This window comes from Lindgomyces ingoldianus, assembly GCF_010093535.1.
Source record: "Lindgomyces ingoldianus strain ATCC 200398 unplaced genomic scaffold BDR25scaffold_13, whole genome shotgun sequence".
NCBI classification, from domain to species: Eukaryota; Fungi; Ascomycota; class Dothideomycetes; order Pleosporales; family Lindgomycetaceae; genus Lindgomyces; species Lindgomyces ingoldianus.
In genome coordinates this window covers 1365675-1387010 of record NW_022985174.1, presented here as the reverse complement: position 1 = coordinate 1387010, position 21336 = coordinate 1365675, and the positions used below count along the sequence as shown (strand labels likewise).

The window sequence follows — 21336 nt, the reverse complement described above, 5'->3', positions numbered from 1 at the left end:
CTGTCTTGGGCATGTGGCTGTAATGAGACGAATGATTTGGCACATAACACCTGTAGAAATACGCATCTTCTCGGGGACGCCCCTTTCTTTATCCTCATTTATGTTGCTAGACAAGATAGAAGCACCCGGTGTTATGAATGGTCGCTTGTCTCAGTCTCCTCCTGTATCAATCGGATCTTGTATTTCTCCGGGTTCCCTCGACGTCTTCCGGATGACGAGAACCATGCTAACGGATGTGTTCTCCATAGCCCACCGCAAACAGCAGCCTGCAAATGCCGCCGCCACTTCAGATACCGCCCTCGCGCGCTCGGCGCCAGTTCGCGGCTAGGCTGGCACAGCGCAAAGCCATGTTGGAGGCATCCAACAAAGACGACGAAGAGGAGGAAGATGGCGGGGACAATGACAAGAAGAAGGTGGTGGGTAATTGTAGCAAGTCAGACGGACTGTCTGGACCGAAAGGACAGGAAAGATTTTCGAATATCTTTGAGGGTATTGAGAATAGTAATTCGGATGACGATGGACCTGGCGAGGCTGCGGACCCGGATGATGACAACGCAGTGGGAAATGTAGTGTTGTGAGGGCTGATTGGACGTGTTTAACGACTTGATATACCCTTTATGATGGCTCAGGGGTCGGACTTTGTATGATTGATGGGGCTCTCCGCTTTAAGGGTGCAGTTGCAGTAGTTGCAGTGGAGGACGGCTGCCGTCAGGCATCGCTGGGCTGCTCTGGATATAGCAGCTTGTATAGCGGACACGATTGATATACGTTCCCATCTATGTTTCCCCAGATGCTTAGTAGGTACCTGCTCTGGAGTGTATCAGAGCGAGCGCGATCACGTGCACCTACGTCAGCTGCACCTGCCACGCATTTGAGCACCACGCACAAGCAGAAATTAACACATCAGCTTAGGAAACTTGCAAGCTCTCTCAGCTCTACAGTAATTGCGATCTGCTCCAAAATGTCTAACCCAGCTCCCGCTCGCCCCCCGGACCGGCGCGCCTCGACTCTCAACACCGGCTCCTCCGCCAAACGCCAGTCCACCGCGCTTCCTAAGCCCTCGTCCATTTTCCTCGACCCGTCCGTCCTGATAGCCCAACACGCACAACTCACAGGAATACATCCCATCACCGTGGGCCCGAATACAGTCTTGCATCCGCATTGCAAGGTCAGCAGTGCCAATGCGCCCGTGGTGTTGTGGGAAGGCGTTGTCGTGTACGAGCGCGCGAGGGTGGGCGTAGAGAATGCGAAGGTGGCGAGGACGGACACAAGCAGGGGAGATGGCGTAGTACTGGGTAAGAACGCCGTCGTTGAGACAGGAGCTCTAGTGGAGGCGAGCGAGATTGGGGAGGGGACCGTCGTCGAGGTTGGCGCGCGTGTGGGTGTGGGTTGTGTGATAGGGAAGGTGAGCTGCCATTCACAACACAAGGTTATTGGATTTAGCGCTCATTCTGTGCAATTAGTTCTGCACCATCTCAGCTTCAACGATCCTTCCTCCGAATACTCATCTCCCGGACTTCACTGTCGTGTACAGCGGTTTGGAGAAGAGGGTCAACAAGACCCTTCAATCCAGGTCTGAAGTGCAACAAGCCCATATCATCATGCATTCGAAGCAGCTGGAGATTTTCAAGAAACTGATCCCAAATAATGTTTCGAAGTGGACATGAGATGAACTTGCATATTCAAGTTTTTTTTCCCCAACTTGTTCCCCTTCATTTTTCGGCGGCTTCCAGTTTCAGCGTTCCCACTCTCTCTAATATATCAGGGAGTGGATCTCGAGCTACATCGGAGAGTGCATCTTTGGCTGCTTCCAAGGCCCTGCTAGAAAAGGCCCTCGTGGGTACTTCCCACAACGTTTTCGAATGCCTTATGAACACCCCAAAGGTTTCGCGCACCCTAAATTTGTCATTCTGAATCCTCAAACGTCGACTGCATCTCTTGCTCTCCTCAAAATTCTCCTCCGCTAATTCCTTTGCCGTCGCCCTCCCCCCGAGCTGCTTCACTAACGCAACCATGTCGGCATGACCAGAATCTACGGCAACGACAAGTGGAGCCAAGCCTTCCGAGCGCAACTTATGATGACCGCTCGGATCGACACTGCGATCGCAAATCAGCCAACAAACCATTTCTGCGTGATTTCGTACAATTGACATGAGCAACGCAAATGCCCATTGAAGCTCTGGGGTTTGGCTACAGCGGTCGAATCCCCGATCTGACAGGAATTTGGCCATCTCTGTATGTCCCCCTTCAACTGCGAGCATCCATTGTTGTTGGTCTGGTACGAGCTCCATGCCATGGCTCATGAGCAGCTCCATGATCGCCACATTACCGCCCTTTATGACATGGTACGACGTAACTCGGCGTGTTTTGATGTCTTTCCCGGCACCACGCTCAACCAGAACTTTCGCTACCTCGAAATGGCCTTTCTCGACAGCAAGACGAAGAAGAGAGAAGGAGGTGCGCCAGTAGGCTATGTTCCTCTCGCTAGCCACCTCGCGAACAATATCAGCCCGGCCATATTTAACGGCCGGCGAAAGCAGGCTGCATGGAAGTCCCCTCTTCTTTGAAATCATTTCCGCAAGTTCAAACTGTCCCCTCCTTACGGCTCTCTCCAGAGCCACTTGAAAGTCTCTCTGGAGAAGCTCGTTAGAAGGTCGTTCGAGAAGGACTCGGAACACTTCCGTGTGACCCTTCATTGCGGCTCTGCAAAGACTTCTCCCGGGCCAACAGTTAGCTGGGAAGGTTGCTCCGGCCTCTAGAAGCACGAGCAGGACGATATGATGGCCCATTTCAATGGCTGACTCAATTGGAGAACCAAAGCAAGGCGATCTCCAATCCAAACCATCACCGTGGCCGATAGGCAGACGTGGTTGGCTGATTCCCTTCAGCATAGCTTCGAGCAGTGTCGTGTAACGCATGATGACTGCAATCATGATAGTAGATCGGCCGATTCTTTCTGGAGTATTAGGATTCCTGTTCGGTTTGGCTTTGGGCTTGTATGGAAATCCTTTTCTGTGTGATCGGGTGAATCGATTGTCCCATCGAGCGCATTGTTTGATCTCTTGGCCAAACAATCTGCGGTGGTAGCCACTCCGTATGATGGCTTCGCATACATCGTCGAGGATATCCTCGCGACTTCGCGATTGGGAGCCGTCCGGAGGTAGCTGAGAAAACCGACGAACTAGTTCGTCGACAACGGCATGCACATGCGATGCAAAGTCATTCTTGCCGCGGTCCCAGTCGCCAATATACTCTCGTACCAGCTGAAGCTTTATGTGCTGTGGGATCGGAGGTGAAAGATAGTCCCAGTACGGCACTACGCCCAGACGGTTCCTAGCGAGATATTTGTAACCTTCCCGGTTGAAGAGTCCTGGAAATGGGGAGTCAGAACAAGCTTCAGGTGCAACGAATTGTCTCTTACGGTTAACTTGGCAGAGGCGTGCAATTTCGTGGAGCTTGCTTATGTTGACGGCTTGTTCAATAATATCTTGGACGAGAACGAGAGGGAGATCGAGAAGCTGCATTTTGTGGAGTGTTGGAAGGTAGCGAGGATTAATTTCTTGAACTTCATGGGATGGAAGGTTGAGGTTTTAAGTATGACTGGGAAGCTTGCAGGGGTTGTTGGAGCAGCTATGCGCCACATTCGCGATCGCCAATTATAGAGTATGGTGAGTCACAATAGAGCCTGTAAACTTTCCTGACTTCATGAAGAACACTAGTCGTTGCTAAAAGAATATCTTCACGACTCTCCCTATGGAATATAATAGTATCTTCTTAATACATGCAACGCAGAAAGTCCCTCCATATCAATGATGCAGGTATTACGACGAACTACCCATTTCCCGGAAGGCTTTCTGGATCTCGTCTTCCGCGGACCAAGCGTACAGCGATCGATTAACATCCCCGAGCATAAATTTTCCTAATATAAGTCATTACTTAGGCTTTGATTAGACTCAACTTTTCACAAACATTGACTTACCAAACGATGGGAATTTATTCAGCAACCAGAGGAAGACATAGGTCACGTATTCCAAGATAATCCCAACATTAGCTTTCTTTCCAGCTAACTTCTTGCCGCGCTCCACAATCTCGGAAACTCGAGGGCTGCGGATCTGGTGGTAGAGTTTGATAGCAAGGGCAACAGCCTCTTTCTCACTCCCTGGGCCGCTCGCCCCCCCTGCCTCAGAACGCTTCATGCACTTGGCAAGTAAAAGAGCTAGAGTTTTCGAGTCTTCTAAGCCCTGAGAAGCACCCTGGCCCGTTGTCGGATCCATAGCATGGGCCGCATCTCCAACCAACACAATCCCACGTTCCCCCCAGTTTGGTAGCTCGGGAAGAACCCACGTTGGATAGATAGACTGTACTTCAGCTTTCAGGATAATATCTTGGAGGACTGGGTCTTTCCAATTCTTATGACGCTCAATGAGCGCCTTCTTGATCTCGGTGGGGTTTATATCATTTGTTGAAGGGAGAGATGAGGTTTCGAATGTAGACCACCACATCACGCTTTCGGCAGATGCGGGTCCACCGCTAGAGTATCCGAAGAATCCGGCACCGCCGAAGGTAAATACCATAGCTTTGTTGTCACGGATATATTTGGGGATGGGCTGGTTGATGAAGCCGCCGACGCCGGATTGGCCGCTGAGGCAGCATCAATGAGGCTTAAAGGGAGAGGCAGACGCTAAACTTACAGATATTGGGGCGTATACTTCCCTTCGCCGCCAAGTAGTGCCGTTCGAACCACACTCTTGACTCCATCCGCCCCAATCAAGAGATCTGCAACATCTTCTCCCTCATTCCCCTCACTGTCTAATGTCCTCACGATAACTTGACCCGTATGCGGGTCTCTACCGATACTAATAACTTTTTTATACTGCACAACGCCTTCCCCAACAGTCTTCATAATCACCGACCAAAGGCCGTGTCGAGAACTTGCGATACAGATTTCCTCTTTCTCGCCTTCTTTTCTCACCTTCCCATCCCCGGTTCTCTGCATCCCAAGAACCCAGCCATTCGCCCCTTTAAAAACAAAGTGCTCGGTAGGAAACCCTTGCGCGGCAACTGCGTCATGTAGATCTTCATCGAGTTCCCAGAGGACGCGCATTCCGTTGGGGGATACTCCTAGACCACCACCGACTAGGGCTGTGGACGTGGAGAGGGATTCAATTGAGATAGGGGGGTTTGAGGAGGGGAGTGATGAGCGTGGCTTGTGGGATTCGTAGATTGTGATGGTGTGGGATTTGGAGTTGGGGAGGTGCTTGAGGAGGTGGAGGTATGTTGATAGACCGGTGATTCCGGCGCCGACGATGATAATTTTCATAGTTGGCAATATTTAGTTAGGGGGTGGAAGCGATGTTAGCTGTTGTCGTCGTCGGACTATTGTGCTTCCAGTGGACCGGGGTTACTTGAGCTGCTGAACAAGTTTTCAATAACAAAATAATCATGGGAATAGAGGAACAACGCGTGGATTGAGACAGGTTGGACTCCAAATGTGCAGTGATCCAAAGGGTCAGTATTGACTGCAAGGGAATGTTTGAGCCGCTGGAAGTCCCAAGTCCTTATAACTAACGATCATCGGGTAAAATCTGTTCTGTTTCTTTATTCTCCTTCGCGCCAGCCATGAATGATGCATCAAAACGCGCACGTGCAGGGACGCGTAACGTGAATGCGAGAATACGACCAGGCATCCATTTCTCAGTTGGAATGTGGTTTGAGGCTTGGGGTGGGATCCCATTATCCGCGTCAACGAGCGGCCTGCGAGATGAGGAACACATGGAGATGAATATGAAGGCGAGGGGGTGTGACGATGTTGACGCGTGTGGGTGGCTGATAGCTAGTGGGGTAGTCACCAAGGGTATATCCTATCTCCAGTACATTCTATTGCAGAGAGACTGGATGGAAGCTCTAGAGCCCAATTGGTCTTGCGTTTTCTTTTGGTATCGAGAATATTAGGTTCTAAAGACTCCGTCAAAAATTTACAATCGGAACTCTGGTGATAATAGGTTGACGATTTTGGCCCTCTTTCCTGTGCCGAGGTCGGCTTTGGGGCCATATTACCACTAACGAACCCATGGGTACGCTCCCAATCCTCCATCACCACCTCATCGATTCAATGATGCACAGAATCATCTGTCGAAACCAATCCACGATTTATCTTATCTCTGAAGGCCCAGTTGGAGTTAGCCAACATGACACTCAACAACACAGCCCTGAAGTTCTGATGCTAATGCCAAGAGAGTACCGTAGCACGGCCTATCTAAACAAGGTATTCAGTCAAGGCGTTCAGTGTTCAGGCGAATTGATCATTGGTTAGAGTCTCCATGCTGACAATGTTGCAACCATTCAGGAGTCGAATCTCTAGCCACAAATTAACCTTTCCTCTTCGAGGCCTAAGCAACACTCGTACTAACACGGAAAGGTCTTCGCACTACCGATCCCAATCTGGATGGGAAAATGCCCCTCCTTCCTTCATCTTCGCCTGACTGCATGCATCTCAAGTGGCACCATGCAAGGTATCTTGGGGCCGAGATCCTTTCTGTAATACCATCCTTGAATTCGTGTCTTATCTGTCATGAGGAGGCGGCACAATTTGCACCCCACCAACTTTTGTTCTTCCATTCTTGCAATTTCTGCATCTTCCACGCCAAAATGACTGCAGAAGCGCAAGAAGTGGCAGCCACATCATCCCAACCACTCCCCAATCAAGAGAAGCCTGCGACCCTTCGAAATGAAATTGTCTGCTCGGTTGAACAAGGGGACTCAGAAGAAGCCCCAAATTACCTTTCAGGCATCAAACTTCACCTCCTTACCGTCGCGTATATATACAATCAGGTCTCCCAACTCATTCCGATAGCTAATACTCTTTAGTCTATGCCTGAGTATTTTCCTCGTCAATTTTGAGATTTCTGTAGTCAGCACTTCGCTCGTAGCAATCACAGATGGACTTAAAGCGTTTGGACGGAGCAGCTGGATCGTCACTGGATACCTTATAGCATATACAAGTACGTTTAAGCATTCATTGTATTCCCGCAGCACGGCAGTTGTCCCTAACAAGCTTTTACTCTAAAGCGTTCATGGTAGTGTTGGCCAAACTTAGCGACAGCTTCGGCCGGAAAACCGTCCTGGTCACGTCGCTCGCTCTCTTCACCATATTTTCTGGTGCATGTGGAGCTGCTCAGACCATGAATCAATTGTATGATTGTTCAACCCCTAGTTCATTATAACTAACCAAGCCATTGCTGCACAGAATTGTCTTCCGAGCTTTTCAAGGACTTGGGGCGTCCGGTGTATTCTGGTACTATGGCTCTAGTACAAATACCGAGACTTGCCTTGGTATTTCCCTATGTATAGAAAAATTGCTAACTGTTTCGTAGTAAGAACGTTTTCTCTTACCTCTATGATCTCGAGCCTTGTCAAGACTCCACTTAAGTTCTCTTTACAAAGCTACTAGTAGTCTTCCTCTCTTCGAAGAACTTGCTAATAGTAGCCCCTCCTTAAGCTCTGGTTCTTGTCGTACTATTTGAGATGTTACCTCCCGAGAAATACCCAGTTTATTCAGTGCTGGTCACTGCACTCTTTGCAATATCAATGTTTGCAGGACCGCTTGTTGGGGGGGTAATAAATACGAACACGACCTACCGATGGGTGTTCCTCCTCAAGTATGTCGTGAACAACCTCTAACGCCGTTCGAGGCCCTTTTTCTCTTCCTTGCATGCATTAATTTTAATCTAATTTTATGCTTAGTGTTCCCGTTGGTGCTTTTGCTCTTGTCTTGCTCCTTGTCTGCATACCCACCAATTTCCCCTACCATGGCCAGCATAGCCGAAAGCGCTCTTCACACATCCGCAACGTCGACATGATTGGAGCTAGTCTCATGCTCATCACTCTTACGCTTCTCATCACTGGATTTGAGGAAGCGAGTGATTTTTCGCCATGGGTTTCGGCGGAGGTCCTTGTACCTATATTACTTTCGATACCATTTTTAGTAATGTTTCTTTTCTACGAGCGATGGGTCACGCTTAAAGGTGATGACCGCCCTGAACCTATATTCCCTTGGCGATTCTGCAAAAGTCGAGTGATCATGGGCATTTACGTGTGAGTTGAGCATGAACGACTTAACAAAAGTCCTTATTAACCAAACTGGTAGAAACGCCTTCCTAGTTGGCGCCATCTTTGTCACCTGCATCATTGAAATTCCGCTCCGGTTCCAAGTTGTAAATCATGAATCTCCATGGAAAGCTGGCGTACGGTTGGTCCCGTTCTCTATACCTGTTCCCGTTGGCGCTGGTCTAGTGGCTGCGCTCTGTGGGAAGCGCAGATTACCTCCTATCTATCTCCTCTTTGTGGGGTCAACATTGCAACTCTTGGGACTTGTTTTTATGTCAAGGATGACACTGGACGAAATCCAGTGGCAGGGACAGTATGGACTGCAGACAATTGCAGGACTTGGGTGTGGCTTAACAATCGGGGTATCAACATTATTAATGCCATTCGTGATCGAGAAGAGAGATCTTGGTAAGCTCTTTACCTCTTGTCGTGCTGCTCCGCACTTACCACCCTTCAGCGACCTCGACCTCGGCTGTGGTCCAGTTCCGACTCCTTGGTGGGGCACTTGCGGTTGCCATTGTAACTGCGGTAATGAACAACGACGTCAGGCGAACCCTTCTTCCTTTAATGAGTCCTGGGGAACTAGCCCAAATTCTCCGGACAACTGAGGCCATCGAAGAACTCAAAGAACCTTTGCGAACAATAGTTAAGGATGCCTTCTTGAAGGGCTACAACATGCAGTTGCGGATTCTCTTTGGGTTTGCCGCAGTGGAAATCCCTGCGACAATCTTTATGTGGCAGAAAGTACCTGTCAAGATAGCCTAGTGAGCACTCGCGCATTGCAGAGCAAGGTGAAAAACCCTGGGAGTGTACATCCTGGTAACCCGTCGCTTTACTACATTGTTTTCTCTTCTCTCAAGAGTCCTACATGGGCAACGGCACCTTTCAATGAGGGCCTGGAGTATCTGCGCACTCAAACAAGGTAATATTCATATCAAGTGTTGTGGGGAGGCTTCGTCTGCTCTCGTTTGACCCGATAAGATCATATGTAGAGAAATTACCCGATAGGCTTCATCGAGATGCCAAGCGTACATAGGAACGGAATCTCTCCTGATGATTGGCTGCATCTATTCGAGCAAAGCATCGGATTAGATGTATTTGGCTTGTAATATACTCACACACTCCATTTAATGTACTTCGCGTGCTTCCCCAGGAAGCTTCATCTCCGCCGTAAGCTATCCATCGAACCGAATACTCTTCATTGGCTCTTCGGCAGCTGACGGCACCTCACAAACCCTCAACACTTGCTTCGCAGCCACACTGATATTGACGACCGCCGTCTTTGTGAAACTGCACGCGTCGCAAAATACGGCAGTTCGAGTTGAACAGAACTACAATGTTCTAATTGATTGGTCGTCTCTTAGTGGGTTATTTCTATAGTAAGTATTAGAAGGGCAAAGTGCCCAGATTTGAGTCAGTACGTGGGAGAGACAAATCCGAGGACAATTGCGTGACTGTTCCCGTGTATAGTCTCGAAATGGTATTCCCAACCTGGGTTTTGTTGTTCTTTTCAGCCTTAACTGGCGTAGTCGCTGGTCCGGTAAAGAGGGGGTTCAGTCTTGAGAGGTACATTTTCATGACAACATGCGCCACCGACCCTGGGCTTATTTAGCTAACAGATTTAACAAAGGAAGGAGAATCCATTCTACCCACTCGATGAGGTAGACAAGCTAGAAGAGTCACTTCTTCCCAGGTTCGAAGCGTATCTCGCCAAAAAGAATGTGTCGTCCCATGGGTGTACTCTTGAGAATGCAGTGAAGAGGATGGAATGGTAGTATTATGTGACTCCTTCGCCAATCGACTCTAATGATGGCAGGGGTGATCTCACGGTCCCACAAAGAGAGGAATACATCCGAGCTGTACTTTGCTTACAGTCAAAGCCGCCCAAGTCACCAACCGACAAGTATCCTGGTGCTCTTTCTCGATACGATGACTTTGTGTTGACGCACGAGACGCTTGCCTTTCATCTCCATTCAACGGTGAGCTCAGACTTCCAAGAAGTTCTTACATTCTCGTTACTGACGCAATCGCGCCAAGCCCCATCTGCTTCCCGCACACCGCCTGTACATTTGGGCCTACGAAAAGGCCCTTCGAGACGAATGTGGATATACTGGATATCAGCCTGTGAGTGCATGAGAATCGTGAAGATAAATGAAGCTGCTAACAAGCTTGATGAGTACTGGAACTGGGGCCGATATGCGGCAGATCCTATCAACTCTCCTCTCTTTAACGGGAACATGTCCAGTATGGGTGGCAATGGGAAGCCTAGCAATTACTCCGGGGTCATGACTATGGGATTTAAGAAACCATACGACGTTATTCCGCCGGCTGGAGGTGGGGGCTGTGTAACTGAAGGACCTTTCAAGAAGTACGTCCCAGTCAATCATTCACGTTTACTCTAAAATGCGCTAACACCTAATAGTATGACAATAAGCCTAGGCCCAATTGGTGGTGTTCTGAACGATGTCCCAAAGAATCCTCGCTCTGATGGCTTCGGGTCCAATCCCCGATGTCTCCGTAGAGACGTGAACAAGTTTTCGGCGGCTGTTACAACGGCCAATTATACGTATGCCCTCATTACAGAGAATAAAGATGTTGAAAAGTTTCAGGCTGTTATGCTAGGCACACCAGAGAAGAACGACTGGGGTGTTCACATGGGCGGCCACTACACTATTGGAGGAGATCCCGGCGGGGTAAGTTCTCCCACTCCACCGAATTTGATACATGATCTGATGCAAGTATTTAGGACTTCTTCTCATCTCCTGGGGACCCGGTCTTCTGGTTCCATCACGGTATGATCGATAGAATCTGGTGGATTTGGCAAATGCAGGATCCTGAGAAACGTATGAATGTAGTACCAGGCAACCCTCCCCTAGACGATGTTGTGGACCTTGGCTGGACTGCGTCAAATGTCTCTATGTGGGATTTGTTGACGAACATTGGAGGAAATGCGGGCAAGTTTTGCTATATCTACGTTTAAGATGATCAGCTACGGGGAGTCGTGCTGGGTGTCAGGTGGACTTCGAGACAGTCTTTTCCGATACATGTTACTATCCGTTGGTAATTATACTTGCCTAAGTCTGCTTCATAAAATTTCTCTTTAGCCACCCTACACCAGTGAGATCTTGTCGCAATGGTGCTTGCAACTGCACGTGAACCATATGTCGTATCGCAACTAGACCGGCTCACACACCATTATGAATGGCGTCCAAATACCTGAAAATGTCAGCTTGACGCAATTTTCATGAAAAAAAAAATGGTAGCAAGAAAGTGACTTGCCTCCGATGAAAAGCCTCCCTGTTCTCACGTCATGAGTGGCGGTGAAAGCACCGCTCAACACTCTTTTGCCCCTGTTTTCTACTACTTTTACAGTTTCGTAGGATTCGTCTGTCTTGCAGATCCGGAAGATGGAGCTAGTGCTGTGTTTACTCGGCGGATCACCCAAGGCACCAAATACTTCCACAAGACTAGTGAGGCAGGCAGCCTAGATGTCGCCGTTCTAGTTTACAAACAGATTGTCAACCTGGATTCCGATAGGAATCTGATCCACTTCTCTCAATTTTCCGGACCTCTCAAGTTGGTAGACGCGAAGGAAGCCCTCAGTCAAACTTGGGACGTATATGAGCCCGTCGTGTCCTCGCGCAAGACTGTTCAAAAAACGGAGCGAGTTGTGAGTTGCAACTTGGCCAGGTTCCAACGCAGTGCATCGAACCACATTGCCACCACCAAGTATCATATCTAGCTCTTTGCGCTGCTCGAAGTTAAAGTCTCGTCTTCTGCAATTTGTGAGTGTAACTTACGAGTCCAACTGCTCACAGAATTAGCCAACACTTCTCAGCAAGGATGCCGCAGCTCAAAACTCGACCTACCTTTAGCCGAATGATCATTCGTCAAAACAAATGCTCCATCTCCTAGCAAAGCTAATCCGTCAGCAGAATAAACATTCCAATCTGTTACAGTCTTTACGTGATCCATACTCTTTTCACCTATTTTATATTCGAAAACATCAACGGTCACATTATCGCCGAAGCATGGAGTTCTTCTACATCAAAGCCAGTCAAGTCAAGCGTGCATCTCCCGTCGCTCCCCTATATATCTCTTCGGAGCGATAATGTGCATTCTGAAGAAGCCACCTTTAGTGGGCTCATCGATATACAAAGCCATAACCTCAGAGGCTTGGGAGCGACGGCCGGACACGTTAATTTTCGACATTCGTCCGTCATCATCAGCCCCATTTGTGGAAATATTACAGTTTCCTTCCTTCAACATGAGCCTGGGTGAAGGGAATAATTGAGCTCACCCTGATTCCAAGGCGCTGTGCGAACTTACCTGCCATGATTGTCCTTGTACTGATAAGTTCAGCTAGGCACCTTCCGCTATAATCAAGTCGCTAAAGAAATTCGTATAGTATTGTAGCGGAGTGTTGCTTTTCTTTTTCTCAAGGATTATGCTGACAAGCAAAGATTATTGGCGAGCTGTGCAATGCTGTTTTCGCTGGTCCCGAAAGTACCGGAAATGGTTAGTAGTAACAAAGCAAAAGCATTGTGCCTAGTTGTGGGTGGAGACTGTGCATCTTAGTGTCCACTAGTAAGATATCGATCACATTCCTACGGAAATATTCGCATACAACGAAGGCGCGAGGACGCCACGAAGAATTATGTTTGAATGTGAAGCTCTAACACAACAGTGCAAAATCCTGTTCTAGAGCAGTTCTAGTCGGGAGTTGGAAGATGAAAGGGATGGCCTACAAGGGTTGTAGCGTATAAGTACTGGGGTTCAGCAAGTCCTGCTACATTAGATATTCAGAGGGACTCACCAAAAGAGCCCAACTAAAAGACGCAGACCATATTTAGCTCACCACGAGTGGGACATCAGTGGATAAATGTCATTCTTGATTGCCAGCGTATGTTCGTGAGCAGAACTAATACAAGTGGCTCCTGTGCACTGCCTTGAAAGGCTTCTTTCACAACCACACCCCTAGCCATTAAATCTATCAACCGCTTCTATTTTCCCCCGCAATCTGTAGCTGCCTATATGAGTCAGTTCTAAACAGCGCCTTACCCTGAATCGTTTGCGTTCTCTGCTCTCCTGCCCCAGAAACGATGTTGTAGTGATACGACTTCTTCACTTCGATCATGCTGGGAGACTAGCCTCGACAGTCTTCAGCAAGAAGATTATTCCGCCATATGCTATTCTTTCACACAGATGGGGAGATTCTGAGGTTCTCTTAGAAGATATCGGAAATGACAGATGTAAAAAGAAGAAGGGTTATTGAAAGATTGAGTTCTGTGCCAAACAGGCGGCTCAGGATCAGCTACAGTACTTCTGGATCGACACATGTTGCATTGATAAATGGAACCTTGATGAGCTCTCGAAATCGATCAACTATATGTTTTGTTGGTATAAAAATGTAATAAAATGTTACGTATTTCTACCGGACGTTTCAGTATCCACTTCGACAGAGACACCCCAACAAAGTGTCTGGGAGGCATCCTTTCGGGCAAGCGAATGGTTCGCTCGAGGCTGGACACTTCAGGAACTAGTTGCTCCTGTATCAGTTGAGTTCTTTTCTTCTGAAGGACGACAAATAGGCGATAAACGATCCCTTGAGCAACTGATACATGAGATTACTACCATTCCAGTTAAGGCGTTACAGAATTGTCCCTTAGACACATTTACTATAATTGATCGAATGGAATGGGCCAAAAATCGCCAGACAACAGAAGAAGAAGACAATGTATACTGCCTTCTTGGTATTCTCGGCATCTCTATGCCTACCTCCTATGGCGAGGGAAAGCAGAAAGCACGGAAAAGACTCCAAATTGAAGTGGAAAGTAGCGCTCCATCCATCATTCCTTTTTCCCAGAACGATCGTTTTGTTGGTCGGGAGCCACAGCTCGCGGAACTAGCCACGCAGAGAAGGGACCTACTACTAGATGTGTAGCTATCTAGAGGAGTAAGCTAACTAACACTAATTAGTTTTTTATTAACTAGCAGACTTTTACTGCGTGTGTAGCTACACAGAGAGAATATCTACTGCAAGATATTAATTAGTAAAGTAGCTTTAACTGCCTATATAAAAGCTAGCTAACTAGCCGCAGCACCTATCTACTGCCTGCGTAGCCACGCAGAGGAGGCATCTACTGCGACTGGTAGCCGTCGCACGCCCTAGAGCTAACCTGCTACTCTGCATAACAGCTTGCTCTTTAAGAGCCACTGTACAGTTAACCAGCACCCCCCCTAACAACAGCTGTACAAACAAGCAACTAGCCCCCGCCCTAGAACTAACCTGCTACTCTGCACAACAGCTTGCTCTTTAAGAGCTACTGTACAGTTAACTAGCACCCCCTCTAACAACAGCTGTACAAATCAGTAACTAGCCTCTACCTCTACTGTCTTATTATAGAACTTTTTATATATAATAAACTTATAGAGATAACCTACATGTTTAAAATAATACTATAAAGAAAGGTTAACTTTACTTTTTTAGTAGACTACTTTAACATATTAGTAAGTCTCTCTTAAGTAGAATAAACTTTATACATAGTAGACACTTTTATTTATATATATATAAAAGTATATAAGCTGTCTGTACGTAAGTACAGCTGCGTCTGTACATGCGTACAGCTGAATTAAGTTGCCTAAAACAGTTAGCTATCTAGCCTATGCGTTAGGGGCTATGTGTACTTAATAACCCTCTTTCTTTGTATAAAGAGAGAGGGTAGTAGTTAATTATAAGAAGATTCTTGCCTACTGTAACGATTCGCTTGAATCGTTCCATTCAAAGTTAACTGGCGAACCTTATATCCGAAGGTTCCTCGTATCTGCTCCGACCCGGCCTTGCCCCCTGCTGTACCCCTATTCCCCCAAGTATTTAGTCGCACCTCTCCCCTTAGCTAGCTCGGTATTTTTCTGATATCCTTTCGTACGAGGCCTATAGGTGTCAATGATATTCCCAGGTTATTGAGTCCCCACGCACTCCCTCATGCCTCTGAGTGGATTCATACCGCATTCGGACCCATTGTCTTGCCTGCGCTGTTACACCTACTTACCTTTATTACAGGCTGTACGCTTAGCGTACAGCTGCCTACCTACCTACCGCGTGCGTAGCCACGCAGAGAAGGGACCCACTACCAGAAGCGTAGCCATCTAGAGGAGTGAGCCAACCGACATTGTCTTTATTTCTTCGGTTGACAGCCTTGTGCGGTAGCTTGCGTTTCGGATATCTCGGCTTTGCAGTGCAATCACATTATATATGTATATATACTGTTATTATGTTCCGGAAATCATTCACAGGCACAAACACCAATTTGGTTGATGTGAGCGAAGTCCTTTTCGTACATCCCTAGGCTCTTCCTCCTAACATGTCTGCTTCCGTTGCCCTTTCTTTACCTTCCTTTAACTTCACGCGTTGGTGGCCTCGAGAATCTTTTATGAGTACTATTCAAAGACCATTGGCTCATAGACTTGTTTTCTGTAACTATTGGGTGATATAGGAGGGCTGGGGGTCGGTTACACCATTAATCACAGGAACAATGAAGTACGACACTGAATACCTTAGTAATGTCCCTCCTTCTTTAGCGGCTTTATAGAGTACCACGCGGTAAATAGTCGAAGGGTACAAGCCTTCCATGCACGGACAGTCACGGGCTTTAGGAGAGTACATACGGAGAGAAGATTGAGAGCCTGCCATTAAATATACGCTTGAACATATCGCAAATGTTCAAATGTAACCCGCCGTCCTATGGTACAGCAGGAAAAAGCCACCTGTTTGGCAGTCGTAGAATTCTAACCAGTCATAGGATTCCTCGGATAGGAAAGTAAAATCGCTGTTATTATCTGATCCTTAGCATAAAGCATTTCAATCACAGGAATGGATACTTGCCCCAATCCTTGTGCTTCCTCAAGCGAGCCATTTGCTTGTCCATGGCCACTTTTAGAAAAGGAGGGTAATGAAGCAGTCGAGGCCCATTGCCATGACCGGTGTGTAGTGCTCGAATGCAATCTGCTGCTTTCTCCTCCAGCCTCAAGCTCACATCAAAGGGTCAAGAATAATGTTCGCTATCTCTTTCAAATCCCAAAAGATTGTAGTCTTGAAGTAATGAAAGCCGGAAAGACATGTTCAGGTAACACAGATATTGTGCGACATCTTGTTCACTTCACTGCCGGTTTTGTAGCCCTCCTACCGGCCACCGGTATCAGCCTCCGCATTAATTTCAGGAAAGGCATACTTACCTTGTCTGTGCTCCTCAAGTATCCTTTATATCTCATCTTTCGGTCTCAATAGCAATCTTGGCTGCTGCGATTTTTTTACCCGTACAAGAAGAGTCTCGATGCAGTGTTGTGCCACCCCAACATAGCGCTTTCATCTTCTCTTCGTATGGAAAGTTGAACAGCTTCTTTAATATTTCAAAAGCCTCCCTGAGCGCCTCTGCTAACACACCATGGCAGGCGACTCCCACGCCTTTGGCTTTACGAAGTTTCTCTGCTAACTCCTTCGCTACCCATTAGCGAGATTCGACATTACCTCCAGATGTGAATGGCAAAAGATCAATGATTGGAACGCCCCAAATGCCGTTGGAAGTCATTGCCATAGAGTTGCAAAACTTGGTTACAAGGTAGTGAGATCGAGACTACTACACGCCATCTTTAATCGAAACTAAGCAGGTTGGGACACTACGCCAAACCTAGCAGGAGCTGCTTGGTGGGGCAGACGAAAAGTGAGCTTATTTCTGCGTCAAAGTTCCCCTGTGTTGGGGTCCAATCCCTTTTAAATTGCTAGCACGAGTACATTTTTGTCTCTTCATCTCATGTCACTCCCGTCTACCAATTCACTTCGGTGCCTCCATGTGAGTGACGTTATCTTCGGAATCCTCCTTGATATACTACATTTCTATCTATCAAAAAAGAAGGTACGACCATTGACCCTTCACCCTTCGAAGCTGTTGTAACTCAGAGCCCAGCTCGCACAAAATTGGTGACGATGTCATTACAATTTGGGGAAAATCTACCTGTGTGCCTGTCTTTGTGCAAGCCGATACTCATAATGAAAGCGATCTGGGGCAAAGCGGGCTAAACTGTGTCAGACTGTTCTGCAGTCGAGATTCGTCAGCTGAGTGGGTCTGCACCTTGCCCCCTTTGGGAAAGCGGGGTGAGAGGGGTGCCGAATGTTGTCCCCAGGGCGAAATATGTCGTGTAACCAACGACCACATCTCCAGTCATTGATTCATTTTCTCTTGCTAAGCAGAGTTTCTCATGCAGTTCCTTTACATACACAGATCGCTATTGGGCGAACACCCCCAGCTGTTCCTTCTTTTGATATGACAAAAGCGCAAGGTGATCAAAATAGTGCAGTCCTTCTTACATGCATGAATATGAGGTTTTCAGAGAGCAATACCTTCGGACGTCCGACTTGGCGACCCAGAGAAACCTGGGATGCATATCTGTGACGGTAAATGGCGCCAGCCATCGATCTTTCGCAACGCCAGGCCGGATGAGTATTTAAAGGCTGCTGCAGTGGCCCTCAGCAGTCAAATTTGTGCCTGAAAGCCATTTGCTCTCCTTGCTTCTCCGATATATGCATGGCTGGATCGGTTCTTTGGGCAGTAGGAGCCTTGGCTGCAGGCGTCCTACAAGTCTTCACGTCAAGCACCGGGTCTATTAACCGCGATCTTGGTCCCTTATTATCCCAGGAAGCTCAAATCTATCTTCCAGGGTCTGAAGGATTCAGCAATGCGACTACGAGGTGGAGCGCTGCTGCCAGGCCTGACTTCAAAGCAATTGTGAAAGTTAAGACTGAGGCTGATGTCCAGCATACAGTAAGCTATGAATTGACGTCAACCGAGTATTCGCCAGTAACATTTCGCAGATCAAGTATGCCAATGAACACAACTATCCCTTCCTAGCAATTTCAGGAGGCCATGGCCAGACATCCGCCCTGAACAACATCCATGGCGGTATTGGCATTTGGATGCGTGGTATGAAGGGTGTCAAGATTAGTCACGATGGAGGTGTCGCTAGTGTTCAAGGTGGCATAGAAAATGGAGAGCTTGTAAGAGCTCTGTGGTCTCAAGGCAAGCAGACTGGTATAAAATTTCAATTATCTGTTCCTAAGACAATCACTTACATATAGATCAGTCACCACGGGTTGCGATTGTGCGGGGTTTATCGGACCGGTCATGGGAGGGGGGCATGGCTGGCTTCAAGGAAGATACGGGCTTCCAGCGGATAATCTCATGTCAGCACGCATGGTGCTCGCGAATACAACAGTCATCTCTGTATCCGAGACTTCTCACAAAGATCTATTCTGGGCCATTCGAGGCGCAGGCCACAACTTTGGAATCTTCACGGAGATTGATATCAAAGTTTACGACCGGAGACCAGAACAAGATCAATGGGCAGCTCTAGGGTTGACCTTTACGCACGATAAATTAGAAAAGGTCTTCGCCATTGCGAACAGCTGGTTGCAGAGCCCAAACCGGCCGGTCGAACTCACCCACTATGGCACTGTTTCCTTGAATCCTGATATTAATATAAGAATGGTAAGAACACCCTCTAACGCAACGAATATCTGGCTGACAAAAGAAGCCTGTGATTACATTCTGGATATACTGGCAAGGCAGCACCATCCCCAAATCTTACACAGAGCCGCTATATGCGCTGAATCCCGTAAGCGTTGATTCGAGTGTGACGGACCTAGCTGGGGTGAATACCCATTTAGCAGCGGCATATGGCATGGCCGCCTGTTGGACAGGATACTCCCGTCAACTATACCCTGTCTCCTTGAACTCATGGCCGCTAGCCAATCTCCGTGGGCTACTGGAAATCTTCGCATCAATGCCATCCGCTTTTAGATCCTCGATCGTGTTACTCGAGGCATATGCAACGAACCGAGTGAGCGAAATCCCGAGCGAGAGTATTTCTTATCCGGATCGAGGCGGGCAGCTACTTATATCGCCGTTACTAACGTATGCGGCAAATGCAAGTTTAGACGAAGAGGCATTCTCTATTGGCAAGCGGATTCGAAATATGCTACTAAACGGAATTGATGAGCCCCTGATCGCGTATGTCAATTATGCACATGGAGACGAGAGTTTGGAGGCCGTATATGGATACGAATCGTGGAGGCTAGAGAAATTAAGGAGGTTGAAGGCAGAGTATGATCCGCATAAGAAGTTCAACTTCTATGTGCCCATCACATGATCATGAGGCTGCACCCACACCCTATCAATCATCTCGTGCCGGGCTTTTTAGTAACTGGTGCATTGAGAGGTTTTCGAGGAAGTGGTTATGAAAGCTGAGAGACGCATCCCAACTCTACTATCTACCATTATTCTGGGGCAGATTTGTGGAGATTTTCAGGACTCTTCTATCTCTGGAAAGTTCGGCTGGGGTTATGTTAGGTCCAGACATCGCCGAGAGATAGATGCAATTGAGGTATATAAAGTGCTCGGTGGGTAACTACAACACGTTTTTCTTAACAATTGTTAGCTATTCTCCTCTCAATCCTCTCCACCATTTCGATTGCCGCTCGATTTCCCCATCTTGTTCGAGAAGCCATGCCCACTTTGCCAGGAACCAAGGCTCCGCTTCCCAGCTTTTTCTGTCCCACGGCTGACCTGCTGCACTACCCCTTGACTTCCAACAATTCAATCCTCCACCAAGAATATCCATCTTTAGCTCAACTCGGCTGTAGCCTGAAGGAGCCAGGGCATCAAGCGCAATTACTCGGGACCGAAACCAAGGAAATGGTAAAAGGTCTAGAAAAGGATGATGTGGAAATTGAATTTGGGTCGGTGTGGGTTGGAGGTCCGATGGTATAGTGTTGCATATTGTTGGGGCTAGACATGCGGCGGAAGAGGAGTAGAAGGGTGAACGACAGTCTGGTTTCATGACTTGCTCGAGACTCAGGCCAATAGCCCGGGAGTTTTGGCAGAACGCTTCTTGCATAGTCTGATGACGAAGGTAGATGTTGTTGTTATAAGGGTTCGGTAAGATAGGAACGAGTTGGTCAAGGTTGGTTGAGGGGGCCGATTGTGGTAATTCGGGTACACCTCTCGGAGTGTGAGTCGGGTTCATATTAGGATTGCTGGCAATCGCACGGTATTCACTGCTTTGGAATTTGAGGATCCGTAATCCCTCCAACACTACTTTCCTCAGATCAAGCTTCTCCGTCACCGCGAAGTTCGCAAGATTATGACCGTCATCTTCGTTGAGCAGCTCGAGCTTTTCCATAAGGTTGATGCTTATCTCTGAAGCTCTTGGAAGAGTTGAGGAAAGAAAATCCGACTTTGAAGAAGTGCCAGCGCTTCTTTCTAAAGGGAATGGAACGGTCGTGCCCTTTGTATGTGGAACAAAGGGTGCTTCACCTGCAGCGTTCGATCTACTTTGCGAGTTTCGTTCCTTAGCTACTACTTTTTCAGTTAAATCTGAATGAAGACTAAAGTTAAGGACTAGATCTGAGGTCTTCTTTCCCGGTGTTGTCAAGTCATTTAGTGTTGCTTCTATGGGGGGCAAAGATGGCTCTGAAAGTAGGGTATGCGGCGCTTCATTGACAAGTAAGCCTTCCTCTCGATTATTACCTTCGAAGGCTGGTAAAGCAATCTGAATGGTAGATGCACCGTGAGGCATATTTGATGTAAGAGGATGAAGTTGTGACGGCGCTACCGTGGTGGTGTTGGTTTGCTGCACTGCTTGGTCTTTGGTTCGCGAGGAAGCTAGTGCTTGTTCCAACAAGTCTAGTCTTTCTTTGCGCCTCTCTCCTAGGAAGAACTATGAGTAAAGGATTTAAGGGGGTATGTAGCCCGCATATAAAGCTAATTGGATGGTGGGAGAGCTTTGAGCTTAGAGGCATTCTGTGAGCGCAAGAGGGAAGAAATTGCACTGCTTACGATATGTTCTCTGTGCGGCTCGATTCTGCATGCGTCTCTTCTCCGTTAATTTGCGTTTATACGGCCGCGCCTGACTTCCGTTCTCAGCCCGCGATGTTCCCATCTCACTTTCTTGATTACTATAGCCCTGCTTATGCAAGCCAAGCCAAGAATCCCAGCTCTCTTGCTGGTTCAATTCAATGAGACCAAGGACTCCAATATCAGAATTCTGAGCCGGGAAGAGATGGTGGAGGAGAGTAAAGTAGACTCGGAAGGTGGGGAGGAGTCCTAGACGTAGCACTGGCTTACGAGAGCCAACCTTTCCTATGTTGGCCTAAGCTTGGCTGGCTTATCACAACCC

General features: G+C 47.7%; 9 protein-coding genes across 9 annotated transcripts; 5 read left to right on the top strand and 4 right to left on the bottom strand.

Annotated features, from left to right (window-relative positions):
* Nucleotides 1-896: 896 nt before the first annotated feature.
* BDR25DRAFT_303254 (uncharacterized protein) lies at nt 897-2118 on the top strand. Its single transcript, XM_033689971.1, has 2 exons — nt 897-1405; nt 1464-2118. Exons 1-2 carry the CDS (start codon nt 962-964, stop codon nt 1665-1667), a joined length of 648 nt encoding a protein of 215 aa, XP_033548723.1. The 5' UTR covers nt 897-961; the 3' UTR covers nt 1668-2118.
* BDR25DRAFT_24019 (ankyrin) lies at nt 1464-3697 on the bottom strand. Its single transcript, XM_033685705.1, has 2 exons — nt 3422-3697; nt 1464-3370 (listed from the first exon to the last, which is right to left on the bottom strand). Exons 1-2 carry the CDS (start codon nt 3522-3524, stop codon nt 1713-1715), a joined length of 1761 nt encoding a protein of 586 aa, XP_033548722.1. The 5' UTR covers nt 3525-3697; the 3' UTR covers nt 1464-1712.
* A 124-nt stretch (nt 3698-3821) lies between these two features.
* Nucleotides 3822-5497, bottom strand: BDR25DRAFT_333860 (FAD/NAD(P)-binding domain-containing protein; the record flags this gene model as incomplete). Its single annotated transcript, XM_033692883.1, has 3 exons — nt 4692-5497; nt 3980-4641; nt 3822-3919 (listed from the first exon to the last, which is right to left on the bottom strand). Exons 1-3 carry the CDS (start codon nt 5318-5320, stop codon nt 3822-3824), a joined length of 1389 nt encoding a protein of 462 aa, XP_033548721.1. The 5' UTR covers nt 5321-5497.
* Nucleotides 5498-6538: 1041 nt separating this feature from the next.
* Nucleotides 6539-8871, top strand: BDR25DRAFT_285528 (putative multidrug resistance protein fnx1; the record flags this gene model as incomplete). The annotated part of the gene is made up of 8 exons (XM_033688190.1): nt 6539-6815; nt 6868-7001; nt 7069-7192; nt 7247-7308; nt 7499-7658; nt 7744-8094; nt 8147-8514; nt 8564-8871. Exons 1-8 carry the CDS (start codon nt 6649-6651, stop codon nt 8869-8871), a joined length of 1674 nt encoding a protein of 557 aa, XP_033548720.1. The 5' UTR covers nt 6539-6648.
* A 712-nt stretch (nt 8872-9583) lies between these two features.
* Nucleotides 9584-11086, top strand: BDR25DRAFT_333858 (Di-copper centre-containing protein; the record flags this gene model as incomplete). The annotated part of the gene is made up of 7 exons (XM_033692882.1): nt 9584-9672; nt 9737-9877; nt 9923-10085; nt 10144-10230; nt 10284-10474; nt 10529-10799; nt 10853-11086. The coding sequence occupies 7 exons, from the start codon at nt 9584-9586 to the stop codon at nt 11084-11086; spliced, it is 1176 nt and encodes a 391-aa protein (XP_033548719.1).
* A 306-nt stretch (nt 11087-11392) lies between these two features.
* BDR25DRAFT_163325 (uncharacterized protein) lies at nt 11393-12132 on the bottom strand (the record flags this gene model as incomplete). The annotated part of the gene is made up of 3 exons (XM_033684065.1): nt 11393-11590; nt 11615-11874; nt 11976-12132. Coding segments are annotated over 3 exons (615 nt in total), but the record flags the coding sequence as incomplete, so codon positions are not given.
* An 856-nt stretch (nt 12133-12988) lies between these two features.
* On the top strand, nt 12989-14278 carry BDR25DRAFT_324964 (uncharacterized protein; the record flags this gene model as incomplete). The annotated part of the gene is made up of 4 exons (XM_033692189.1): nt 12989-13017; nt 13273-13327; nt 13385-13940; nt 14208-14278. The coding sequence occupies 4 exons, from the start codon at nt 12989-12991 to the stop codon at nt 14276-14278; spliced, it is 711 nt and encodes a 236-aa protein (XP_033548717.1).
* Nucleotides 14279-17606: 3328 nt separating this feature from the next.
* On the top strand, nt 17607-19558 carry BDR25DRAFT_285524 (FAD-binding domain-containing protein). The gene is made up of 4 exons (XM_033688189.1): nt 17607-17924; nt 17975-18191; nt 18244-18647; nt 18694-19558. Exons 1-4 carry the CDS (start codon nt 17688-17690, stop codon nt 19306-19308), a joined length of 1473 nt encoding a protein of 490 aa, XP_033548716.1. The 5' UTR covers nt 17607-17687; the 3' UTR covers nt 19309-19558.
* A 38-nt stretch (nt 19559-19596) lies between these two features.
* On the bottom strand, nt 19597-21213 carry BDR25DRAFT_342475 (uncharacterized protein; the record flags this gene model as incomplete). The annotated part of the gene is made up of 2 exons (XM_033693728.1): nt 20997-21213; nt 19597-20867 (listed from the first exon to the last, which is right to left on the bottom strand). The coding sequence occupies exons 1-2, from the start codon at nt 21097-21099 to the stop codon at nt 19597-19599; spliced, it is 1374 nt and encodes a 457-aa protein (XP_033548715.1). The 5' UTR covers nt 21100-21213.
* Between the last annotated feature and the right edge of the window lie 123 nt (nt 21214-21336).